Source organism: Centroberyx gerrardi, chromosome 12, assembly GCF_048128805.1.
Source record: "Centroberyx gerrardi isolate f3 chromosome 12, fCenGer3.hap1.cur.20231027, whole genome shotgun sequence".
NCBI classification, from domain to species: Eukaryota; Metazoa; Chordata; class Actinopteri; order Beryciformes; family Berycidae; genus Centroberyx; species Centroberyx gerrardi.
In genome coordinates, this window is record NC_136008.1 from 12665044 (window position 1) to 12685571 (window position 20528).

At 41.4% G+C, this 20528-nt stretch overlaps 4 protein-coding genes across 4 annotated transcripts in view; 2 read left to right on the forward strand and 2 right to left on the reverse strand.

Annotated features, from left to right (window-relative positions):
• Positions 1 to 20528, forward strand: part of LOC139922295 (uncharacterized) — a 114157-nt gene that overhangs the window by 56081 nt on the left and 37548 nt on the right. The gene's annotated exons all lie outside the window — the stretch shown is intronic.
• ube2s (ubiquitin-conjugating enzyme E2S) lies at positions 5293 to 11553 on the reverse strand. Its single transcript, XM_071912774.2, has 4 exons — positions 11398 to 11553; positions 10146 to 10293; positions 7146 to 7336; positions 5293 to 7046 (listed from the first exon to the last, which is right to left on the reverse strand). Exons 1-4 carry the CDS (start codon positions 11398 to 11400, stop codon positions 6672 to 6674), a joined length of 717 nt encoding a protein of 238 aa, XP_071768875.1. The 5' UTR covers positions 11401 to 11553; the 3' UTR covers positions 5293 to 6671.
• On the forward strand, positions 13703 to 17246 carry josd2 (Josephin domain containing 2). The gene is made up of 5 exons (XM_071912780.2): positions 13703 to 14074; positions 14211 to 14339; positions 14702 to 14827; positions 15675 to 15869; positions 16172 to 17246. Exons 2-5 carry the CDS (start codon positions 14218 to 14220, stop codon positions 16281 to 16283), a joined length of 555 nt encoding a protein of 184 aa, XP_071768881.1. The 5' UTR covers positions 13703 to 14074; positions 14211 to 14217; the 3' UTR covers positions 16284 to 17246.
• ttyh1 (tweety family member 1) overlaps positions 17361 to 20528 on the reverse strand; it is an 18685-nt gene continuing 15517 nt past the window's right edge. Inside the window, exons 14-15 of the mRNA XM_071912758.1 lie at positions 19108 to 19186; positions 17361 to 18410 (exon numbers count right to left, since the gene is read on the reverse strand). Of these exons, the coding sequence (XP_071768859.1) occupies positions 18327 to 18410; positions 19108 to 19186 (163 nt within the window). The 3' untranslated portion in view covers positions 17361 to 18326. The remainder of the gene's footprint in view (positions 18411 to 19107; positions 19187 to 20528) is intronic.

Genomic DNA, 20528 nt, shown 5'->3' on the forward strand with positions numbered 1-20528 from the left:
ATCAAACAAATCCTGGCCTGTGAAATACATTGCAAAATGAGGCAAATGTATTATTTGAGATCTGAACTTGAAATGTTCTGTATTTAGCTGTAGGCACAAAAGTTGCCGGTGTCATTCAACTGCGTGTCACTCTAATTAAATAAGAATTGAATGGCACATTGCTTCTACATGTGACATTTCTCTCTAAGTAAAATTATTCCTTATTTGTCGCTGAGGTTCAAAGAATATCACTTTTGTTGAGAAATATGTAAATGTGTGAAGTTATTGTGTTGGAGGTGTTGGCAATAATAGACAGAGGCAGATCTGTCTCCCACAGAAATTATAATTATATGTAATTATCAAAACGTCCCTATCTGTTGCAGAGAATGTAGGCACAGATGGGGGAGACAGAATGTTGAAATCACTGAGGCCTCCACTTGTTTCAGTTACATGTTCCTCTAACCTTCTGAGAGCAGTTCAGTGGAGGGAAAACGAGAGACTCTCACACTGACTAATGTTCCAGAAAACTCTTCAGGAGAATTCGTCTGTCGTCTGTAAACGCTTTGCTCGGTTTCCAGGATCGTCTTCAGCTTTACATGGCGACGACGATCAAAACTGGAGCGTGTTGGCCGAACGACGGAATCCACTGGAACACAAATGACAGACTTAATTAGAAAGAAGGTCTTCAAGCTCTCCTTCTCTGCCGCTCACACACTTATTGATAGCGGTTCGAACATCTGCACATTTTCAGGACACATGTGCACATAACACAATCCTTTGTATGTGTGTGTGTGTGTGTGTGTGTGTGTGCTGTGGGAATTGAGTGTGTGCTAGTGTGCCTGTTCCTTTGCAGGAGCACAAGCTCCTCAAAAGCCGATGATAGAGAAAGAAAGAGAGAAAGAGGGAGAGAGAGAGAGAGAGAGGGAGAGAGAGAGAGCAGAGGGATAAATGCAGGGTAGGGATTTAAATGAGCAAAGAGATCGTGGCGAGCGGGAAGAGCCAGAGGTATAGATGCAGAGACGACCATGAGTGGGAGGGCGGTGTGTGGGTGGCACAGAATCAAGTACATTTCTCCCAGCACTTACCAATACAACATAGCACAGCACACAAACAGCACCGCCAAATACATCCACAAATACATGCCACAGACAAGAGAACATGATGGGAGAACAGCAGCACACAAGACTGTAAATCAGCTGCTGTTGAAGTAGTTGAAGGGGCAAAATGTATAATTCTAAAGATGCTGTGTATGTGTGTGCATGTGCATGTGTGTAGGTGCGTGTGCATGTGTGTGCGTGCATGTGTGTGTGTGTGTGAGAGAGAGATAGAGAGATAGACAGAGAGAGAGAGAGAGAGAGAGAGAGACTATAGTAGGCATTCTATAAACCTCTCTGTAGTCGGTCCCTGCCTCACTCCTTTATTCCTCTTGCTCTCTCCTTCTCCTCTTTCTCCCTCGTTCTGCCTTTCTCTCTTTCTCAGATTCTGTGCGTGGGTTGAGGCAGCTAACTCTCTCAGAATAGCACTGCAGCTCTGTCTGTGTGTGAGTGAAAGAGGCAGTGAAAGAAAAGGAGGTAGAATCCAATCTACACCCATTAGCCAAACCAGATTTCAAAGTCACATCTCCCCGTTTCTTGTTCAACAAGATGACACTGTGATGCCTTGCACAGTCATCTGCAGGCACTGTTCAATTGCCATTACCATATTTCTGCTCTGACACCATTCACTTCACAAGGATATTCTGACCAGCTTCTCCAGACCAGAAATCCAAACCACTCCCCACAAAACAAGCAATTACAGCTTTCTAATGACGCACAAGATTTCAAATTCAAACTGCACAACAAATATTCTACGTCTTATCCCAAGATATTCATTCAAAATATGGTGGGCCAGTCCTCCTGCACCCAAAAGCCTTGAGGTTTTTCAGCCAAAGCATTTTGACTCAACATACAAAAGCAGAGGATGTTTTCCTGTAGTTATCTATACTGTGCTGTTGAAGCAATGCAGTTGAGGAGTGGGGGCAGGGGGCAGTGCCTATCACACAACGCTTAGGAAAAAGGAAAAGGTAGAGAGAGAGGGGGGAGAGAGAGAGAGAGAGAGAGAGAGAGAGAGAGAGAGAGAGGGAGAGAATGGGAACTAAAGGGTGAAGGGCGCTGTGAAGATGCCTCCCTGAGTTGCATGGCCACTGGAGGGAGGACATGCTCAAATCATTTTAACAGATTCCTGGCATTGTGAGCAGAAAGCCAATCCTGTTGTATCAAAGCAGATGAATCAAACAGCTCCCTTCCTTTCCTCGCTGGATACTGACAAGCTGTGCAGACTGTTGGACATGCACCAATTTCAACAGGTGTTTGATGGAAATCAAACAAAATGGCCTCTCTTTTCTTTAGACACACCGTTGTAAAACGCATTGTGATATGAATGAATAACAAAAAATCCTGTATTAGCTGCATTCATATTGCAGCAACAGAAATTGAATTATAACAAAAGCCGCGGGCCACAGGTTCCTATTCTTTAAAAGGAAGGCTGGCTTTATTCTCATCAGTGAATATATGCTGCGCAATGACTGTGTATCCTCTGAGTGACTGGACACTCACTCTTGTTATCTGGGCTACAGTCTATCCTTCGTTAGGTTATTAAGTTGTAGCTTGCAATGAACAAGCATGCGGGTTACGGACATGACTTGCATGTATCAGTAGGCTAAGAGTGCGTGGGTGTATCCGCGCCGGTGTGTGTATAGTCCGGCTGGCCGTGTCGGTGTGTGTGTGTTGTCAATTGTCTCATTATCAATGTATTTACAATGTTGCAATGTGCTGGGAGTTGTTGATTGAAGTATTTAAGTGATGAATAATACGTCTGCCCAGCATAAAGGCTATGTGTAGTTTCTATGGCGCAGCTTTCATCCAAATGTTTTGTTTGACAGCCTCCAGCCTACTTGATGCATTTAAACAGATGCAAAACTCATTTTTACATACACAGAAAGACAAAGTGAATGTATGAAACTGTTTTGCCTGTAATTCAGTTAATGGTGCTGCATCAAAAAGGGTGCATAATGTCGTGTCTTACCTGTGCGTTGCTCTGGGGTTTGATGCTGGAGAACAGCGCTGGAAGAGCCTGCGCACTGTATCTCAGTGCTTTTCAGATGACAGCCTGTTATTGTAGCTTAGGAAGATCAGGGCAGCTTAAAGTGTTGCTGATGTGTCGGCCACTCGTTTTAAATGCCCGTGTTTCAAAGAAGTGTTGTAGATCTAATTTGTACATGTTGGTTCTCCATGAGGCTATTGCTGATCCTTCATATTCGTTTACCACAGCAGAACAAAAAGCGAACAGACGAGAAATTCGTCAGTGACCAACGAAATATTCTGCGATTTTCCTACTTTTGATTAGGAAATTCAACTACGTCGGTAAATTCCATGTGTTGCACAGCATATCAAGTTATCTGGTGCAACTAAAAAGCACGCAGTAATTCAGTAAGGTAGCATTATAAACGATGCAATCTCAAAAAGTCAAACGTGTAAGCGAAATTTCCCCCAATTTAACTTTTATCCATCTGAAATCGATTGTCGCTGGATCCCTTCATAATTTCCAGGCTAGATAGGCTACACCGCCTAACTGCGACTGGCCTCACGAAGGTCCGCCAAGGAGAGCGCGCTCTGATTGGTCGCTCAGACTGGTGCTGATGAGACTCTTCATTCCGCGCTTCTCGGCGCTGATGGTCATTAGGCCCATTCACTGGTGGTGTTCATCCTTATAGCCTTCATTTTTTGTTTTGTTTTACTTTAATAAAATAATACAGTCAAATTGAATTTGCTCTGAAAACATCATTGTCCATCAGGTGTCTATCAGATGTGACTCAGATGTGGCAGGTGCAAGACAGAGGCAAAATAAAACGCAAAGACTTGTGATTTTTCCAAGAAATACAAAATCAAGGCACTCAATAAGTTCTGCGGACATCCTCTGAGATCTAAACTGTGTGTGTGTGCGTGCGTGCGTGCGTGTGTGTGTGTGTGTGTGAGAGAGAGAGAGAGAGAGAGAGAGAGAGAGAGAGAGCGAGAGAGAGAGAGAGAGAGAGAGAGAGAGAGAGAGATGGTTGCCACAGCAACTGTGTCATTATGTTGGTGGCAATTATGAAAGCGATGAAAACGGGGTAGGGGAGAGGATTGGCGCAACAGCCTTAACACTGGAGCGTGAACGAAACTGTCAATTAGACCAGCATTTGCATTTCAGTGATTTGATTAAGTTTATAGGTTTCGCCATGCTCGACATGCAGTTGTATGAAGGAACACTTGCCAATCTACAAAAATCTAAGAAAGTGGAGAGAGGGAGTGCGATAAACAGAGAGGATATCAGGATTGTAAGAGATGAAGTTGGCTCTTGTTTGGCTCCTTTCCGCTCATAATCGCGTCCTCGTCCTGCTGAACCTCAGACCAACATGACACCAGAAGAAGCCAAATGCATCTTTCATTTCCCGGTAATCACCACGGCATCAGCAAAATGTAGCCAAGGCTCATGTGAAATTAATTGGGATCATAGTGATTTAGGCCAGATCACCTTATCCACACCACTCAGTTTCATGTTAAATAAGCATATTACTGGAAAACCAACCTGCATTCACCTAACACCTCGCCCGTACATATTCTCTGGGCTACATTCAAGGTCCTTATGAAATTAACAAAACAGAATTATAGATTTTATGCGTTTCTTTTGCAATGGCAGCTAGTCTATTCGGCCAGAACAAATTACTATGTATCTCTGCCACAATACTCAACGTATTTCATCCCGTTGTGCAACATTAGGAAAACGGTTCAACATTAATTCGAGAGGAAATGCCAGGAAGGTAGATCCCAGATGGGGAACGAGGGGGTAAGCGTTTCCAGAAGGGGGTTTTGTGAGGATGTCAGGGTTATCTGTAGTCCCAGGTGTCTAAGGGCCGGATAATTACCTGCATGGCAGGCTGCTATTTCTACACAGGTGGGTGGGCTGCTGTGCGTCTGCAGCACAGAGGATAGTGCAGCCCTTCATTAGATAGTCCAACTGCGGTCTATTGGGTGCACTTTGCAGTGGGATGCTAACGTGTATGCAATTACTGCACTAGTTTTCTTATAATGGTTATTTCGTCATTGCAGAATAGGAGTCCACGATAAACAAAATGAAGTGCTGACTCGTGAAAATGAACAGTCAAAGCCTACTATTACTACACTGCCATCAGTGCAATGACGGCCGATTACTAGAAGGCCTAAATATTCACCATCAAAACCAAGTGCGTATGCATGTCGAACACCAGAAAAAGGATAGAAAACGACTCATTTTGCGTTTCTCTTCTGGCATTTCATTTTTTTATTAATTTAAATAATTTAAAATGGACACAAAATACCCATCCAACAGCCTGCATGACACGAGTTTCAGAGGCACCTTTTCCATCCACAGCGCTTCAGAGTGTTTCCTTGGGAAATGTAGGCCCCACATGCATTTACAACCGAGAGAAAACCTACCCAAGAAACCCTGCCAAAACAGTGCAACGGGTGGGGAGACAATTTCTATCAAACATGTGGAAGTCTTCCTAGTGATATCTTCTCTGGTACCCACAAGGCTGATAGGAGAACTGGGTATTTGAGAGCACATACTGCTTTGCAGGGAAGCAGGGCTAGCTGGAGCTAGTCACGTTACTGTATGCTCAATGATAATAGAGATGAATCATTTTATATAAAGCACACTCTTGCAACCGACCCTGTTCCCTTACAGCCATTGATCTAGATCTTCACACACACAAGACAGCTGAATATAGACATGTCAATTAAAAACCACTTTTGAAAATACTGGACAGTGAAACAATTTTAGAAAAATGAAAAACTTAAAAAAGGGTAGGGATTCCATTAAGAAACACTGACAGACATTCTAGACTCCACTGCTAACTCTTTCCATACCGTTTCCTTCATTCAGTTCACAATTGTGTATGAAAAATACAATTTGAAAAGATGTTAACAATTTTGCGTGGCATAAACAAAATATCATTTCTCACACTCTAATGAAGCCATCCAGATGCATAATCCTTTCACAAATTCCAACATTACTACCTTGCAGCTCAATTTGAAAACCTGATTTTGATCGAAGCGGTTTAAACCCAGACAGAGGAAACGACATCCTGGTTTTAAGCTCGGACTCCCTCACCGTGGGCCTGGCTGAGCAGTACACAGTACCATCTCAGCAGCAGAACATCATGTTGAAGTTTAGAAAGATTTGACACCGAGCTTAACTGAGACAATACAGTTACATCTCATTAATGGAGAGACATTAGAGGCCGTATTTAGCATAGTGAAGCCCATAACCAGGTGTCACTCATTCAGAATAGGCTTAGGGAAAAAACATCAAATACAATTGGTGGTATCATCATTTGTGCAGTGAAGAAGGTTTTTTCTTTCTTTTAAAAAAGAAAGGAACAAATATTTCTGAGCATGTCTTTAGGTATGGAAATAATTAACAAACCTGTAGCGCCAACAGGAATAGCCAAACTGGTGGCAAAAAAAAAAAATAAGAGGGGTAAGATGTAATGAGTACAAAATGGACAGTCTGGGGTGGTGGTAGAAAGAGTCAGAAAAAAGGAACAAAAACATCGTCAGCACACTTCAATATTTATATTTACACACACACACTCGCGCACACACGCACACTCACACACTGAGAATTTAGCTGAGGTATTAGAGTCGCCTCAATGCACGCTTTTTATCTGCTTTCTTTTTCCCTACTACATTACTAGTGCTACTACTACTACTGCTGCTATTGCTGGTGGTGGTGGTACTGGCTCCGTTAGCTCCATTACCCAGAGCTGCTGCCACAGTGGCTGCACCAGGTCCCGCTCTCTTAGTAGGGTCACCCGCGTGCTTCTTAGGTTGTGGGCCATCGTTAGGGTCCTGAGGTGCCCCGGAGGTCCCGCCAGGTCCTCCCATGGCATGGATTTCTGTGAGCAGACGAGCACGGGAGGCATACTCTGCATAGTCCTCCAGTAGCAAGCGCCCAGCCTCTTCATTCAAAGCTGACTCAGGATTCGGATGAATGAGAAGACACTTGATTGTCTGTGGGAAAATGTAGAAGACAAATGTTTAAAAAAAAAAAAAAAAGGCGGAAGCGTTATAGTTGACAACAGAACAACAAAGACTAATAGTCTCCCTTACAAGTAAGACATGTCTGAGGCCGAGTTCTGCCTTCCAGTCTCTCTTCAGCACGTTGACACAGATCTCTCCCTTGTGACCCACGTTGGGGTGAAAAATCTTGGTCAGGAAATACCCCTTGGGTGGAACAGCAGGGAAGTCCTTCCCGAGGACCAGACGCATTCGGAAAATGCCACCAGCAAATGGAGTTCCCTCTGTCAAAGCATAAAGAATTAATCACATCAACAGTGTGTACTGCTTAGCCCACTGTTGTTCCACAAAGAAAAACAAGGTCACAGATTGGTCAGATTATTTCAACCTGAGGAACATTAAGTCAAAAATGGATTGATTGACAAATCTATAGAAAATTTATTCAACAGCAGTCACATATCCATTGGTCCAGACCTCATGTCTCTATCATAATCCATTTAAGTTATTGCAATTCTTCTGATCAAAGAAGTGTTTATATTTTGACAGTTAAGTCGGTCTGAATGGGAGACAAAACTGTAACCGTCTTTGGACTAGAGAAGAAAACCATATGTTGGCTAGGACTAGATTTCATTTGGAACTTTCTAATACCAAAACCAGTATTGGTACCTTGAATTCAATACCGATACCAGATGATAATTTTCGTCAATAGCCTACTTTGTAAATGAAGGCCATCCAATTTTTTCCTATAAAAAAGGGCAGCTGTTTGCTTCTGCAGATGATTGCATGTCAAACATTTTCTTTAAAATGACTGAATTGTGCCTTTACCATCTCTGAATTGTTGTTCTTAAATTCATAGATAGTACTGTCTAATGAATCGAACTGTTGTGCACTATGGGAGTTAGGGATGTTTGGGAAGAAGGATCTCCTGTCACCAGGACTGTCTGGAGTGGCTGTGTCATCGCATGCAGAGTGGAGGAGGCTGAGATAAAATGAACCGAAACAAAATGTGTCTGGCTACACGAAGTCTGGCAAATGTTAACAACGTCTAAAGCAATAAGCTCGTAATAACAAGACGGCGTGGCCATCGTTGGTTGTGTGCTTCGAGTGGGTTATGTGTCTGGCATGTAACAAATTACCACACACGTAAATGTACAGTTGTGTTGCCAATCACAAGTACAGCTGAATGCAATAACCTTGATGGTGAGTGGCTGTGAGGACAAAAAAAAAAAAGAAAAAAAAAAGGGATTACTCAAGAGCTATATTCATTTAACTGAAAATAGTCTCGAAAGCTGGCACCTAAAGTCCTAGCATTTTGTACACACCTAAAAAGCAAATGCTCAGTGCAAATTGTATTGACATTTCCATTGCCCGTGATTTTTAAAGGTGGCAATTAGACACACTGACCTATTTCCAGGGAGGCATTTTATATTTTAAATCCCCATGAAATGAAAAATGACTTTTTCACCTTGTTAGCCAAATTTACATGTTATAATATACACCTAGTTAACAATAAATGCCAGAAAATTACAAAAACAAAATATTTTATATTTATATCAAAAATCCATTACTTTGACTTCCCGGGAAACAGTGCATCTTTTAATGGTGACCTCATGCTGTACCAGTAGGAGTAAATAAAAATTCAAAACCAACGGAACCACCACAGGTTTTTGAACAATCCTGCCCCTCCGATCAAATAAAACTGCCTTTCTCTCCCCAACTGATATCTCATTGGTTTACACTTTTGAATGATCCCTCCCTGCATTATGTCCCGCCCCCATATCCTGTATCAACAGAGGATGCATCAAGTTGGGGAAGTAAGATGCTCTCAAAATGCCGTTTCATGGGAACTTATAGCGGGTCATTGACACAATGACATGGCTTACACATATTGTTAAAGAACACAAATGTCAATATGTCTGATTGGTAATAATTGGTTTGTACTCCATGTGGAAGACCATTTTCAATGGGCTACAACTCCCAACAGCACATTGTTATTTTAACTGCATCCAAAAACGTTTAGATGTATAATTCAAGCCTTTATCTTTACAGAAATAAAAGCATTTAGTCCATAACATGTACATTTTTCAGGAGACATGAAACAGAATACTTTCCGCATTTTGTTGAATTGATTTCATAATCTTGCTGCACTCAAGAGTTGTGGGCTCAATGAGCAAACTATGCCATCATTCAAGTTTTTGAAAATAATTAAAGTCCTTGAAAATGGCAAATCTAAGCTTGGATAGTTAACCAACTATCTAGACATAGGGGAGCAGATAGCTGTCACAGTTGGGACCCAGGCTAGGCGAGAGGGTGACAGAAGAGAGCCATTATTACCTCAGGTTGAAAATAAGGGGTTAGATCTCCTAGCTGCCAAATAGCATTTTATTGGATATGCAGTGGTAAGGTAGCTGAGCTAACAAGTTAGTATGACCTGGATGCAGCTTGTTGAATTCAAGGTTGTATTTGTTTGGGCAGTACACAACAAACCACAAGCACTGGAAGCTAGCTAGCTAAAGTTAGCTCTCAATCCAATACTGGCATTCTAAAGGCTAAGAGGTCATATATAATTATAAAACTGAATGACTAAACTATATTAATAACTTGAGACAGATTAGACGCATGAAAGCTGGATGGATAAAATCCCATAGACCCAAGTATTGCATGCTGACTTGTGCTAATTTTTGAAGCATCAACTACTGACATTTATGTGAACTACTCAAAATCCATGTGATCGTTACCTGCTAGTTTGCAAAATGTCACAATACATGTTGTTGCATTGGCCTTTCAGTAACTTCTGTTTGGCCACACAGACTGTTTGAGTTACCTGGGTACTCAAACACTGTTCCAGCCGCTGAGATAGTGATAGAATACGCAAAGAAAATGATCTTATGAACAGAGAGAAATGGGGTATGAGCAAGACACTAACTATATGAGCTTCTAAAGCCCCTTCATGAGTAACAAAGATAATACACATAACTCAGCATCCCTCTATCATTGCTGAGCTGATTTAAAACAAAAACTTTCATTAGCCTATTTAGTAAAACAGTCTTATGACCAATGTCAGCCTGGCATGACGTGTGTTACAACTCTTACCCGGTCCTTCAATGGCTGTGTGCAGTTCAGTGATATCTTCATCACTGGGATAAATCTTGATGCCCTCAGGGGGGTCTGCTGCTAAAGCTGAAACCTCTTTGTATACCAAGCGAAGGACCTGAGGGGGCAAATTCTCCACATTGGAGTTCTGAAGAGAGACAGAGAGACAGTTTTAGCCAACTCAGGTTGTGCTGATGGTAGTACTGATATAGATACTGTTAAAGTGAAAAACACAATTCACACGTGTGTTAATGCTATAGTACAGTCTAGATTTCTTAAGATCTACCAGTCTGTCGAAAAGCTAGGAACAAGAAAGCTGAAGGTCTTTTGATAATGTTGTCCCAAGGGAAAACCTGAAGCTGCTTTGCTGACCGTCTTACTAACTGAATGAACTAAAGTTCCCCTTTGTGGATAGGAGATAGTTATATCAAAACATTTATTGGCCTATTGATAAATGTAATAAGACCCAGTTTTACCTTTTTTTGGTTTTGTTTTTAAATCAGGATATGCACAGATTTTCTAGTTCATTACTTTAACTCAATGATAATATAAAGATCAACTGAAATACCACGAATACACAAAGCCAACCTTCAGTTAATTGTCAATGGCGAAGCTATTTTTTTCTCTTGATGACGTTAGCATAAGGTGTTTAGTTTCTAGGTTTGGGCAAAAGTTGTTGGTGTTCATAATATCGATAATCGTCTAAAACCCTAGGAATGACAAACCTAATCTGTTTTTGGGTGAACAAGCAAGTTTTTCCCCTTTGAGGCATCAGTTGTTATAGCACGAGGGGAAAACATTAGTTACTCTCATGAAGTTTTAACAAGTTTTAATGACGTAGTTGATGTTAAGGATGTAAGTCATCTGACGTTAACAAGTTAATGAAAGCTAGCTAACGTAATCGTAACGATAGTTAACGCCAGCCAGCTTGAGTTAACGTTAGCTTGCTATGTAACGTTAACGTTAGCGTTTTCATTAGCTAGCAAGATTAGCTGAAATTAGGAACGCTGCTAGATGGATTTAAAAAAACAGATAACGTTTCCGTGATGCAGTATTTGTGGTAGTTAATTTATTTTCAAAACGTCTTTCTGTTAGATAAGCTGTAGCCAGTGGATCTTAATTAACGTCAGAGATTCCAGCAAATAGACATAACCCGAATAAGCAAAGATCGACGGCTGGCGACAGCTAAAATCAGATCAAGCTAGCAGCTAACATTAGTGCCATTAGCAGTAAGCTGAGCTATTCGACTTACCATGTCTTCGAAAGATATTTAGCTTAGTCGTGTGGATGTGTATCTGGCGTCAGTTCTATACAGAATTTTACGCTAACGTTTCCCAAACTCTCCTTGATGAAAACTTAGCTTGGGTTAGCAACTGCTCTATTCTTCTTTTCGTTGACACAGGAACAAAAATACGATCCTCAATTTAACCTACACTCTTGGACCAATAGGCATCTTAGTAACACGATACGTGAGGAGAATGTAGCCAATCACGATCCAGCATTTGTCGTTGCGTTATGGCTGGCAGCTCTATCAGCCACACAAAGTCGGAAATATCACTCATACTACCCAGCCATAGGTGCGTTTGAAAAACTCACACCCACCCTACACAAACTAAAAGCTTTGCTAACTAGAATTCTGCTGTTCTGCCATCCCGTCTATCCTGTATCCTGTATCTAGAAATGTGCAAAAGATGCACATTGAGATGGTCTGGTTTGGCCAATTTATTTCTATTTATGTCCGAGATTGTAGGAATAGCCCCATTCAATGGCAAACCAATTCACATTACATACAGTATCCCAACCCAAATTGTCCAAATTGCAGGGAATCCCCATGCAGCACCCATGACATTATAAAACAGACTTGATATTTGTTACTAGACCTGATATGGGCATCTTTTAGACTTTTTTAACCATTTAGATAGATGGGATAGTTCTGCGGTTTCTGCTTTGAATAGTCTGTAAGCATAGCTGTGTATTTGATAAATATTATCAGCAGAAAGAGGCCAGAAAAATGGGAGGTGATTATTATGTCTAAACACTGCAGCACAATCAGTGGAGGTTAGGCCTCCACTGATCAAAGCTATCAATCTATTACAAGGTGATCCTGGTCCATCAATACATGGCAGTGAAGTGCATGTGTTGCAAACTTTGTGTTGCAAAGTTTTTATGGATAGATAGCAAAATTACGATAAATAATTTTTTGTTATCTTTGAAATTTACATTGTTTCATATGTGGACTGTGTGTGAGACTCAGGCAGTTGGACTGTTACTGTTACTGTTACTGCTATTATTGCCATATTGACAAATCATATTTCAGAGTCTCATACACTAAACCAATGTTCCTTTCATTATCATTAACATTATCAAACTTTCCAGCACACCAAAGATATTCAGCAACACCGCAGTACATTAGCCTGTGTTCCTTTAACCATATGTCTTATGTGCTCTGTCCATTACCCTGTGCTCTGTCCACTTTGGCTTAAATTTCATTCAGTAGAGTAGGCTGTCAAGCCTGTAATGTTATTATTTTTTTATTGTTTTAACTGTTGTTGTTTTTTAATGTAAATGCAAACTAGTGAGCCTTAATGGAGCAAATCTAGCAATAATAATAATCCTAATAATAATCAGAACCATAATAAGTGTGACTTGCTGAAACTAAACTCAGCACTAGAGGGCGCTTCAACACAATGTCCACATTTAAGAAACCTCGGAGACTGGCTGAGACCGTTTGTGCTAAGGATCCAAAAAGTGTCAGGACGGGGTTTGATGAATGTAATCCGACTTGAAATCCAGCAGGGCGAGCGGATAACAGATGGGGTGTCAGTATTTGCTTTAATGGCAATAACTTATGTGTTATGGTGGGTTGAGGAGGTGAAACAAAATGGTTATTGTTATGATTCTGCTGCAGCCTTGTTGGCTTTAGAGTGACAAATCCAAGGCCCATCCAAAGACCATTTATGCCTATATCTATATACCCATAGGCCTATAGAGAAATTGGGATTTAAGGTGTGATTTGTATGGGCCCCGGGTCATTCTGGGGTAGAGAGTAATGAAAAGCAGGATAGAACTGCAAAAACGTCTCTCAGAAAAGAAAAAAAGTTTAAATGTGATTTACGGCTTAAATGGGAAAAAAGTGTCCTGGTGTGATTGAAGAGGGAAGTGAAAAGAAATGGCAGGCAGTGTGGAACATTGAGAAAAAAGGCAATATTTTATAATTTAAGAGTCAGTAAAAAACCGAAGCAAATATCTGGGGGGAGACAGGGCTGCTACTGTTAAATTAACTAGAAACAGTGGCCTACAGCAGCATGGTAGCTATTTTGAATTAGCAGATCTGGGGGTTTCTTCTTTTTCTTTGAAAACTTTGAGTATAACAAGAACTATCAATTGATTGAAACAAAAATCCTGAATTTAAAAAAAAAATTTTTTAACACTTATACCACGGGTTTTTAAATCATAGTGGTATTTTCATCGATGGAGGGCGACACTGCCGAAAATATACAAGAAGAAGAAGAAGCAGAACAACAAGTAGCAGAAGAAGAAAAAGAAGCGAAGAGGTGACCGTTTGTGTGCAGTGTGCGTAAAGAGGCAAATAAGTTCTCGATTACGTTTTTTGTTTTAATTTGAATGCGTGGCCTATAATCAAATCAGCAAGGATCAAAGCAACGCATTGTCTCGTGCTGCCGTGACCGTGGAATGGGCGTGACAGCGGCACGGCAACAACAACAACAACGGCTCTGCTTCCGGTTTCTCGATCTAGCTGTCAGAGTCCAGCATCTTTTTAACAGGGAATCGCATTGTCAGCAGCTTTATTCTCAATAGATTTAGTTTGTTGCTATCGCTTAATATCTCACTTTGTCGCGGTTTTTGGGACTGTCAACAATAACGCTGTAACGTTAATCGTTGGGCTTCCGTAGTTAGCTTCCACCACGGTAAGCAGTGCACTGCTAACGACTTTTAAGTCAGCCTGCCTAAAGGCAATGCAAGAGTGTTGTATAGTTTTTTCGCTAGCTAGCCAGCTGTAGCTAATTCTTACTCTTTTACTTGTGTGTGTGCTTGTGTCGTAAGTCTTAGTATGAGCGAAGGAGAGGTGTTTCATGAGAAGCAAAGATTGGAGCTGTGTGCGATTCATGCATTGAACAACGTGCTGCAGGAGCGAGTGTTCACCAAGGAGACAGCCGACGACATCTGCAAACGGTAGGCTAACGTTAACATCTTCAACGTGTGTGTGTGTGTGTGTGTGTGTGTGTGTGTGTGTGTGTGTGTCACTTCTTTTCGTCTGCCTATGTACAGAGAGTGAGACTTTAATGCTTTGCATCACAAACAAGCACACACAAGTTTTGAGTTGCAGTTGATACTCCTCTTCACAGAAAGAGGAGTGAGCAACCTATCTGTTGGACTAAAAAACTTAAATCTATCTGTGTTTTCATGTTCAGGTGTACACATCCTGACCTAGTTTCAGATACAGCAACAACACTTTAAACAGTATTTTAGTATACACATTCTGTTACTGACAAAAGTTAAAATGTTTTACTGCTTCTTGTCCCTCTCGTCCACAGGCTGGCCCCACAGTGTGTGGTGAACCCACACCGCTCAGTGTTAGGCACAGGGAACTATGATGTCAACGTCATCATGGCAGCGTTGCAGAGCAGAGAGCTGGCTGCGGTCTGGTGGGACAAACGCAGGTGGGTGACACACACTGAACGCTGTGTGATGAGAAACATCATGGAGCCGACAGGAATCTGTCATTTAAGAAGCTTCCAAGCCTCACAGCAAAGCTTTCTTCTAATAGAAATCAAATCTGAAGTGCTTCCTTTGGTGATAAAAGGAAAACCCACCCTGAAACACTTAAACTCTGTTAAAAAGCAGCAATTGGCAATGTACCTTGCATTTCTCGTTCCATTTTCTTGATTGGTGGTGTATTCTTCTTATTCCCATGGATAACTGGCCAAACGTAAACAACATGACGTCACATCAAGATATTTCCAGCACAGCTACAATGGAATTTAATTGCAGAAAAATGTCAACTATCTAAAACATCAATGATAAATGTCAGGATTTGCTGTCAGTCCCTCAGAATCAAAGAGAGAGGGCTTCTTTCTAGATTCACCATTTTGTTGACGTTCAACAATCATACAGGACGAAATCCCACATAGAAGAGGCAGAGATACCAGTTTCTCCACTGACAGGGGCCTCAATAGACCGGAATGCAATGCAGGCACAAGACATGCTGCATTTTGAGTAAGGGGCGCAACTCTTGCTTTTTCTCAGTTGGAAAAACTCGCTCTCAGCTGGATGCAACAAGTTCACGCCCGTTCTCTGGAGGCTGTCGAAAGGCATTCTGGCAAATGTAGGAAGTCACTAACTGAAGTAGAAGTAGACGAGGCAGGTTGAGGGGAAAGTGGGAACACTAAAATACACAGAACATCACAGATTGATGATATGATGGACAATATGATGATGCAACAGTTTCAGATTATCCGAGGATGGACTTTTTGTTTAATACCCCCTTTCTCTCTCTTTTTAACACAGAACAGTACAGAGCCTTTGCATGTCAAAGGTCCAGGGTTTCATACTGAATGTTCCGTCACGCGTGTCGCTCGGGATCGTGTCCCTCCCACTCAGACGGCGGCACTGGCTTGCGGTGCGGCAAGTCAACGGACAGTACTACAACCTGGACTCCAAACTGAAGAGTCCCGTCTGCATCGGGGGAGAAGCGGAACTACGGTAAGAAGGGACTGGATGTTGGAAGGAGCATGTCCTATCTTCTTGATACAACAGAAATGTTACAAGAGATGCAATCTGAATGTGAGGTTATTCTGAATTAGAGCTAGAGTGTGCTGTGTGGTCCTGCTTGAACTCTGTCTCAGTGAGTGAGTCATCCCATATGAGTGGTCACATGGGGCTTACCTCACTGTCTGTTTGTTTGTGTTGGTACGCCGCACTCTAGTAATCTGCTCTCTGTCTTTGCTTACATGTCTCCCACCCTTTCCTCATCTGCCTCCCTCGCTTTCTCTTCTCTCCTTCAGTACATTTCTTAGTGAACAGCTTTCTCAGGACGTGGCGGAGATGCTTCTGGTCGTGCGGCGGGAGGTGGAGGAGGACGGCTCGTGGCTGAACTCTGACAACCCCAAGAAGTGATGCCTTGACACACGACACATCTTTACATAGCATGGAAAAACTGCTCTGGGAAAAAAAGACAGGCATTTTCTAAAACAGACACCTCTTTAGAGAAAATTCTTCAGGGAATGCACTATAAATACACTAGATATCTACACACAAACACACAGAGGAAATTCCAAAGAGAAGCAAAGACGAGGGGTTACTCCTGAAATGAAGAACTGCTTTGATTGTAACAGTAACAGTGGTGGCTGTTAAGCTGTTGTTCTGATATAACCCATGTGGCATGTACCTGCTTTGTCTGCCCTACTCTTGGTACATTTGTTTTAACAATGGGAAGGTGCACCTAACCTAACAGAGTTGCAAATATAAGTGGTACATTTGGGCTAGTTTGATGATGCTTGAGTTGTGACATACGACTGAAATTTCACTTTTTGTGGTGGAAAAGTTGCAAACGTTGTGCATGAAACATCATCTGCAATAATGTCTATTTTGACTACTAAAATACCATCAATCCACACACACTAAGAGAAAATGGTTGAATTGTATTTGCCACATAAGATCTCACTGGCCCTGCCTGTTATGATCCAAGCGCCAAAATTCGAACACTATGTATATATGAGTTGGTCATGTCAAAATGTGCCACCGTTCCAACTGACAAAGAGCACCTGAATGCACCATCTCTCCCCATCCTTGTTGTTACTCTTCTATGCACTGCAGAGTTAGACTTGTTAGAACTGGTTGTCTTTGTGTTCATACAGGCACACAGGTGCTGTGAAGGCTGGTGAGGCATTAACTGTATGTTAATAGCTTTGATGTTTTTATTTTGTCCATCTGTCTCTCCCATCGATCTATGCATATCCAAGTGAATAGGAGCACTATCTCTGGTACACACTAGTGACGAACTAACACATAAACATAAGGAAACTCAGAGGTTCATGATAATGAAACTTATTTATATTAAACATTTGATCTCTTGTTTTATCCTGTTGTAAAGCATGCTGTGTGTTTGTTGGCTACAGTGCATTGATATCTAGGCATGATGAAGACCAGCTGAGCGTAAGGTTATTGAAGTTATTTTTATTTATATTAGACTCTTGAGTGTAAAAGGATGCCATTCAAAAGGAGCATTGATAATACCATACAAACTCAATTCAAGGGTTAACAAGGTCAGTTGGCAAGGAAGGGGGATTCAATGAAATCTCCAACATACCATACCATATATACACAAAACATCTTGTAGAGATCTCAGAAACCCAATGCTATACATAGTTATTATTGCTAGTTACGGTAGGGCTACTGCAGCACCAGTAGCAAGAGTCATATTGCTATGTACCTGCTGTCATTGCATGGGATTTGTAGTTCTCCACTCTCGAGACTGACTGGCAGCTGTAGTTCTCCATTCAGTCTTCAAAATAGGGTCTTGATAGCCCTCAAGTATTTTTTAAGAGCAAAGGTTCATGATTATTCAGATATTATAGACAGTGAAATATACAGAATACCAGAATGTAATACAAGGAAAATACAGAATTGCCACCTATAAAAAGTAAAAAAAAAAAAAGTTATACCAAGTGAGGGAACTGCATAACCATTCACAGAAAAAAATGTGTCTTGTTGCTACGTGCCAGTGCTTTTCTACAACAATATTTATATAAAAACTTGAAAATAAAATGGTGGTACTGATACATTTAAGAATATAAAACTACAACGTAGTAACGTCAATACCATTCTGGCTTGCCTCACAACTGTTCACAGTTCACACAGACTTTGGACAGACTAGGGAACAGAAATGAGTACTTTAACCCAGTGAACTCGGTTCATACCTTTGCATAACCTCACTACCCATCCAGCATTTATAGCTCACTGTGAGTTATTTCAACAGTCCATTTAGTCCTGTTTCTTTTAAGTGCTTCTAATCGTAATACTCAATGGTACTGACGTCACACACCTTTAATTCACATCTAGCATTCAGTTTATTTAGATTAGTTCTTTTTCATTTCAGTAAAGTGTCCATTCATATGAAAATTAAACATTTTTTTCTATACATTTTCTAACAAAAAATAATCAACGTGAATACAGGTTCCTTGAATGGGCAGGGTTGGGGTGTGATTGACTACCCCCGTAACCAGTCAGCATGCTGGGAGAGTACTGTACGTCCAGAAAACATGATGTGATTCAACAGAGGTGTGGAGGAAGATCCAAAGGTGTATTGAGAGAAAAGAGCAAAAAAAGAAGACAAGAAGATGCAATTATTCACCCATGTTATGAAGATCAACTCGTCAAGAATAGTAGACGGCGCATGTTCTGCTCACTGTCTGACCACCGCTCATGAATGAATTATGCAGAATTTATAATGTTTCAAATGGCAAAGTGAAGGTTCTGAATTTTAAGAAGCCTTTCACATCAAATCACCAACCAATGCATTTGAGGATGGAAGAGAGGGTCCCTCCATCCTCAAACCCTTTCTAATCCATTAGGAAGACTGAGATGCAGTTCTTTAAATCCTGAATGTGCTTCCGAATGTTTTATACATATTTTTTTTTGGTCAAGGTGCATAATTCTTTTATGTTCTTGGAAATGGCCAGGTAGTGATGATAAACACAAGGACAGCTCTTCAGCTCATGTTAGTTACAGAGTTACATGCTAACAGCAGAAGCATGTTAATTACATTTCATTATTTTTGTCAGTTTGTAAGCAAAAAAAAAGGCCAGCCCACAGGGTCTTGCGAGGTTGAAGGCTCACCAGCGCGTCAGTCCGTTTGTTATTGATCAAAGAGCGAGCGTACGCTAACAGTAATGATAAATGGCACAGATTATGATGATGTCACAAGAACAGAGGAACTCACAGAGGGGGGTGGGGACTGCCTGTCAGTCAAGGGTAGGCTCTCATAGCCAGGGTTGCCATTGGAGGAAACGTTTGGAGTCCTGTATAGAGATAGAAAGAGACAAGGACAGAAAGAGGGAGAGGAGGAATGGAGGATGAACAAGAAAGGGAAAAAGGGGTGAGACACATTGAGAAAGACAGAGGGAAGGGGCCGGAGGGTGATGGGAGCCGAGGAGAGGTAAGAGGAAAAAGGGAGGAAGAGTGATTAGAAATATGGTGTGGAAAAATACAGAGCTCAGTATAACTAGTGGCATTAGTGTTACTGGGCTTGAAGCTAGGCTGCTGGGTAGTGCTGTGAGCACTGTGGCCCGGCGTACAGTCCACTCCTGATTGATGCACTTAGGGATTTATACAATGACTGCATTTACATGCATTTATAACTTGGGACTGCAGCTTACCAGTCCCATTTTAGCTGTAATGCTTCTTTCCTAATTAATCTGGTTATCTGCATGCTAAACCCCAGAAAGCTTTTAAAGCAATTCCAAGCCATTCCACTTAAGAGGAGTGGACTGTATTTTTAGTGTTGGTTTAATTTCTGGACCTTGCCAATTAGCTTTAGTCAGTATCCTTGTGTTAATATTGGATACAGGAGCAGTCAGGATGATCAACTGGTGTTAGAATAGGTAGTGTTCTGTGTTATGAGATTAGGTAGAGAGTACATATTCTCAAGAGTACTAACTAAACTTCGAAAGTTCAGCGAGAGAGAAAGGGAAAAGAGGTAAAGAAATGTAAAAAGAGAAACCAGAAGTGATAAAGACAAAGTGAGAGAGAGGGAGAAACAACAAAAAGGATTCAGAAGGCATGATAACGAATAAAGAGAGAAGGACAGATAGAGAGAAATAATTTGAGAGATTTGATCACATGAGACTATGGACGCCACAGTGTGGATGGTAGATGAGAATGATGGGGGCGGTGGGGGGGGGGTTACCTATGTCAACCTGAGCCTCACATCGCCGGATGTTTTTACGAGCGCAGCCTCGTCAATGACGCCCTCCCCCCATACAGCAGTAGTCTACTACTGTGTAGGAAATAGGACGCCATTTGAGACACAACCAAGATCTGTGAAATGATCGAGCGGCCTACACCGTCTGTCTTGAAACGCTTGACAGACGAATAGACAGACACACAGACAGACAGACCTCTGGAGTTGTGTCTGTTTCTCTGCCTACACTGTAGTCCACATTGACCTGTCTGTGTGTCTGTCTGCATTGCATGTGCTTAACCTGACAGCTTTGTGGTTTTGGACTATTCCTACATGTCTATATAGGGGCAAAAGTGTGTAAACCTAGCTGACTGTACTGTACTCCAGCTACCTAATCTCTTATACTATCAATACTAATCATATCAATGCTAATATAAATGTGTGTTGTGAGGGGAAATATG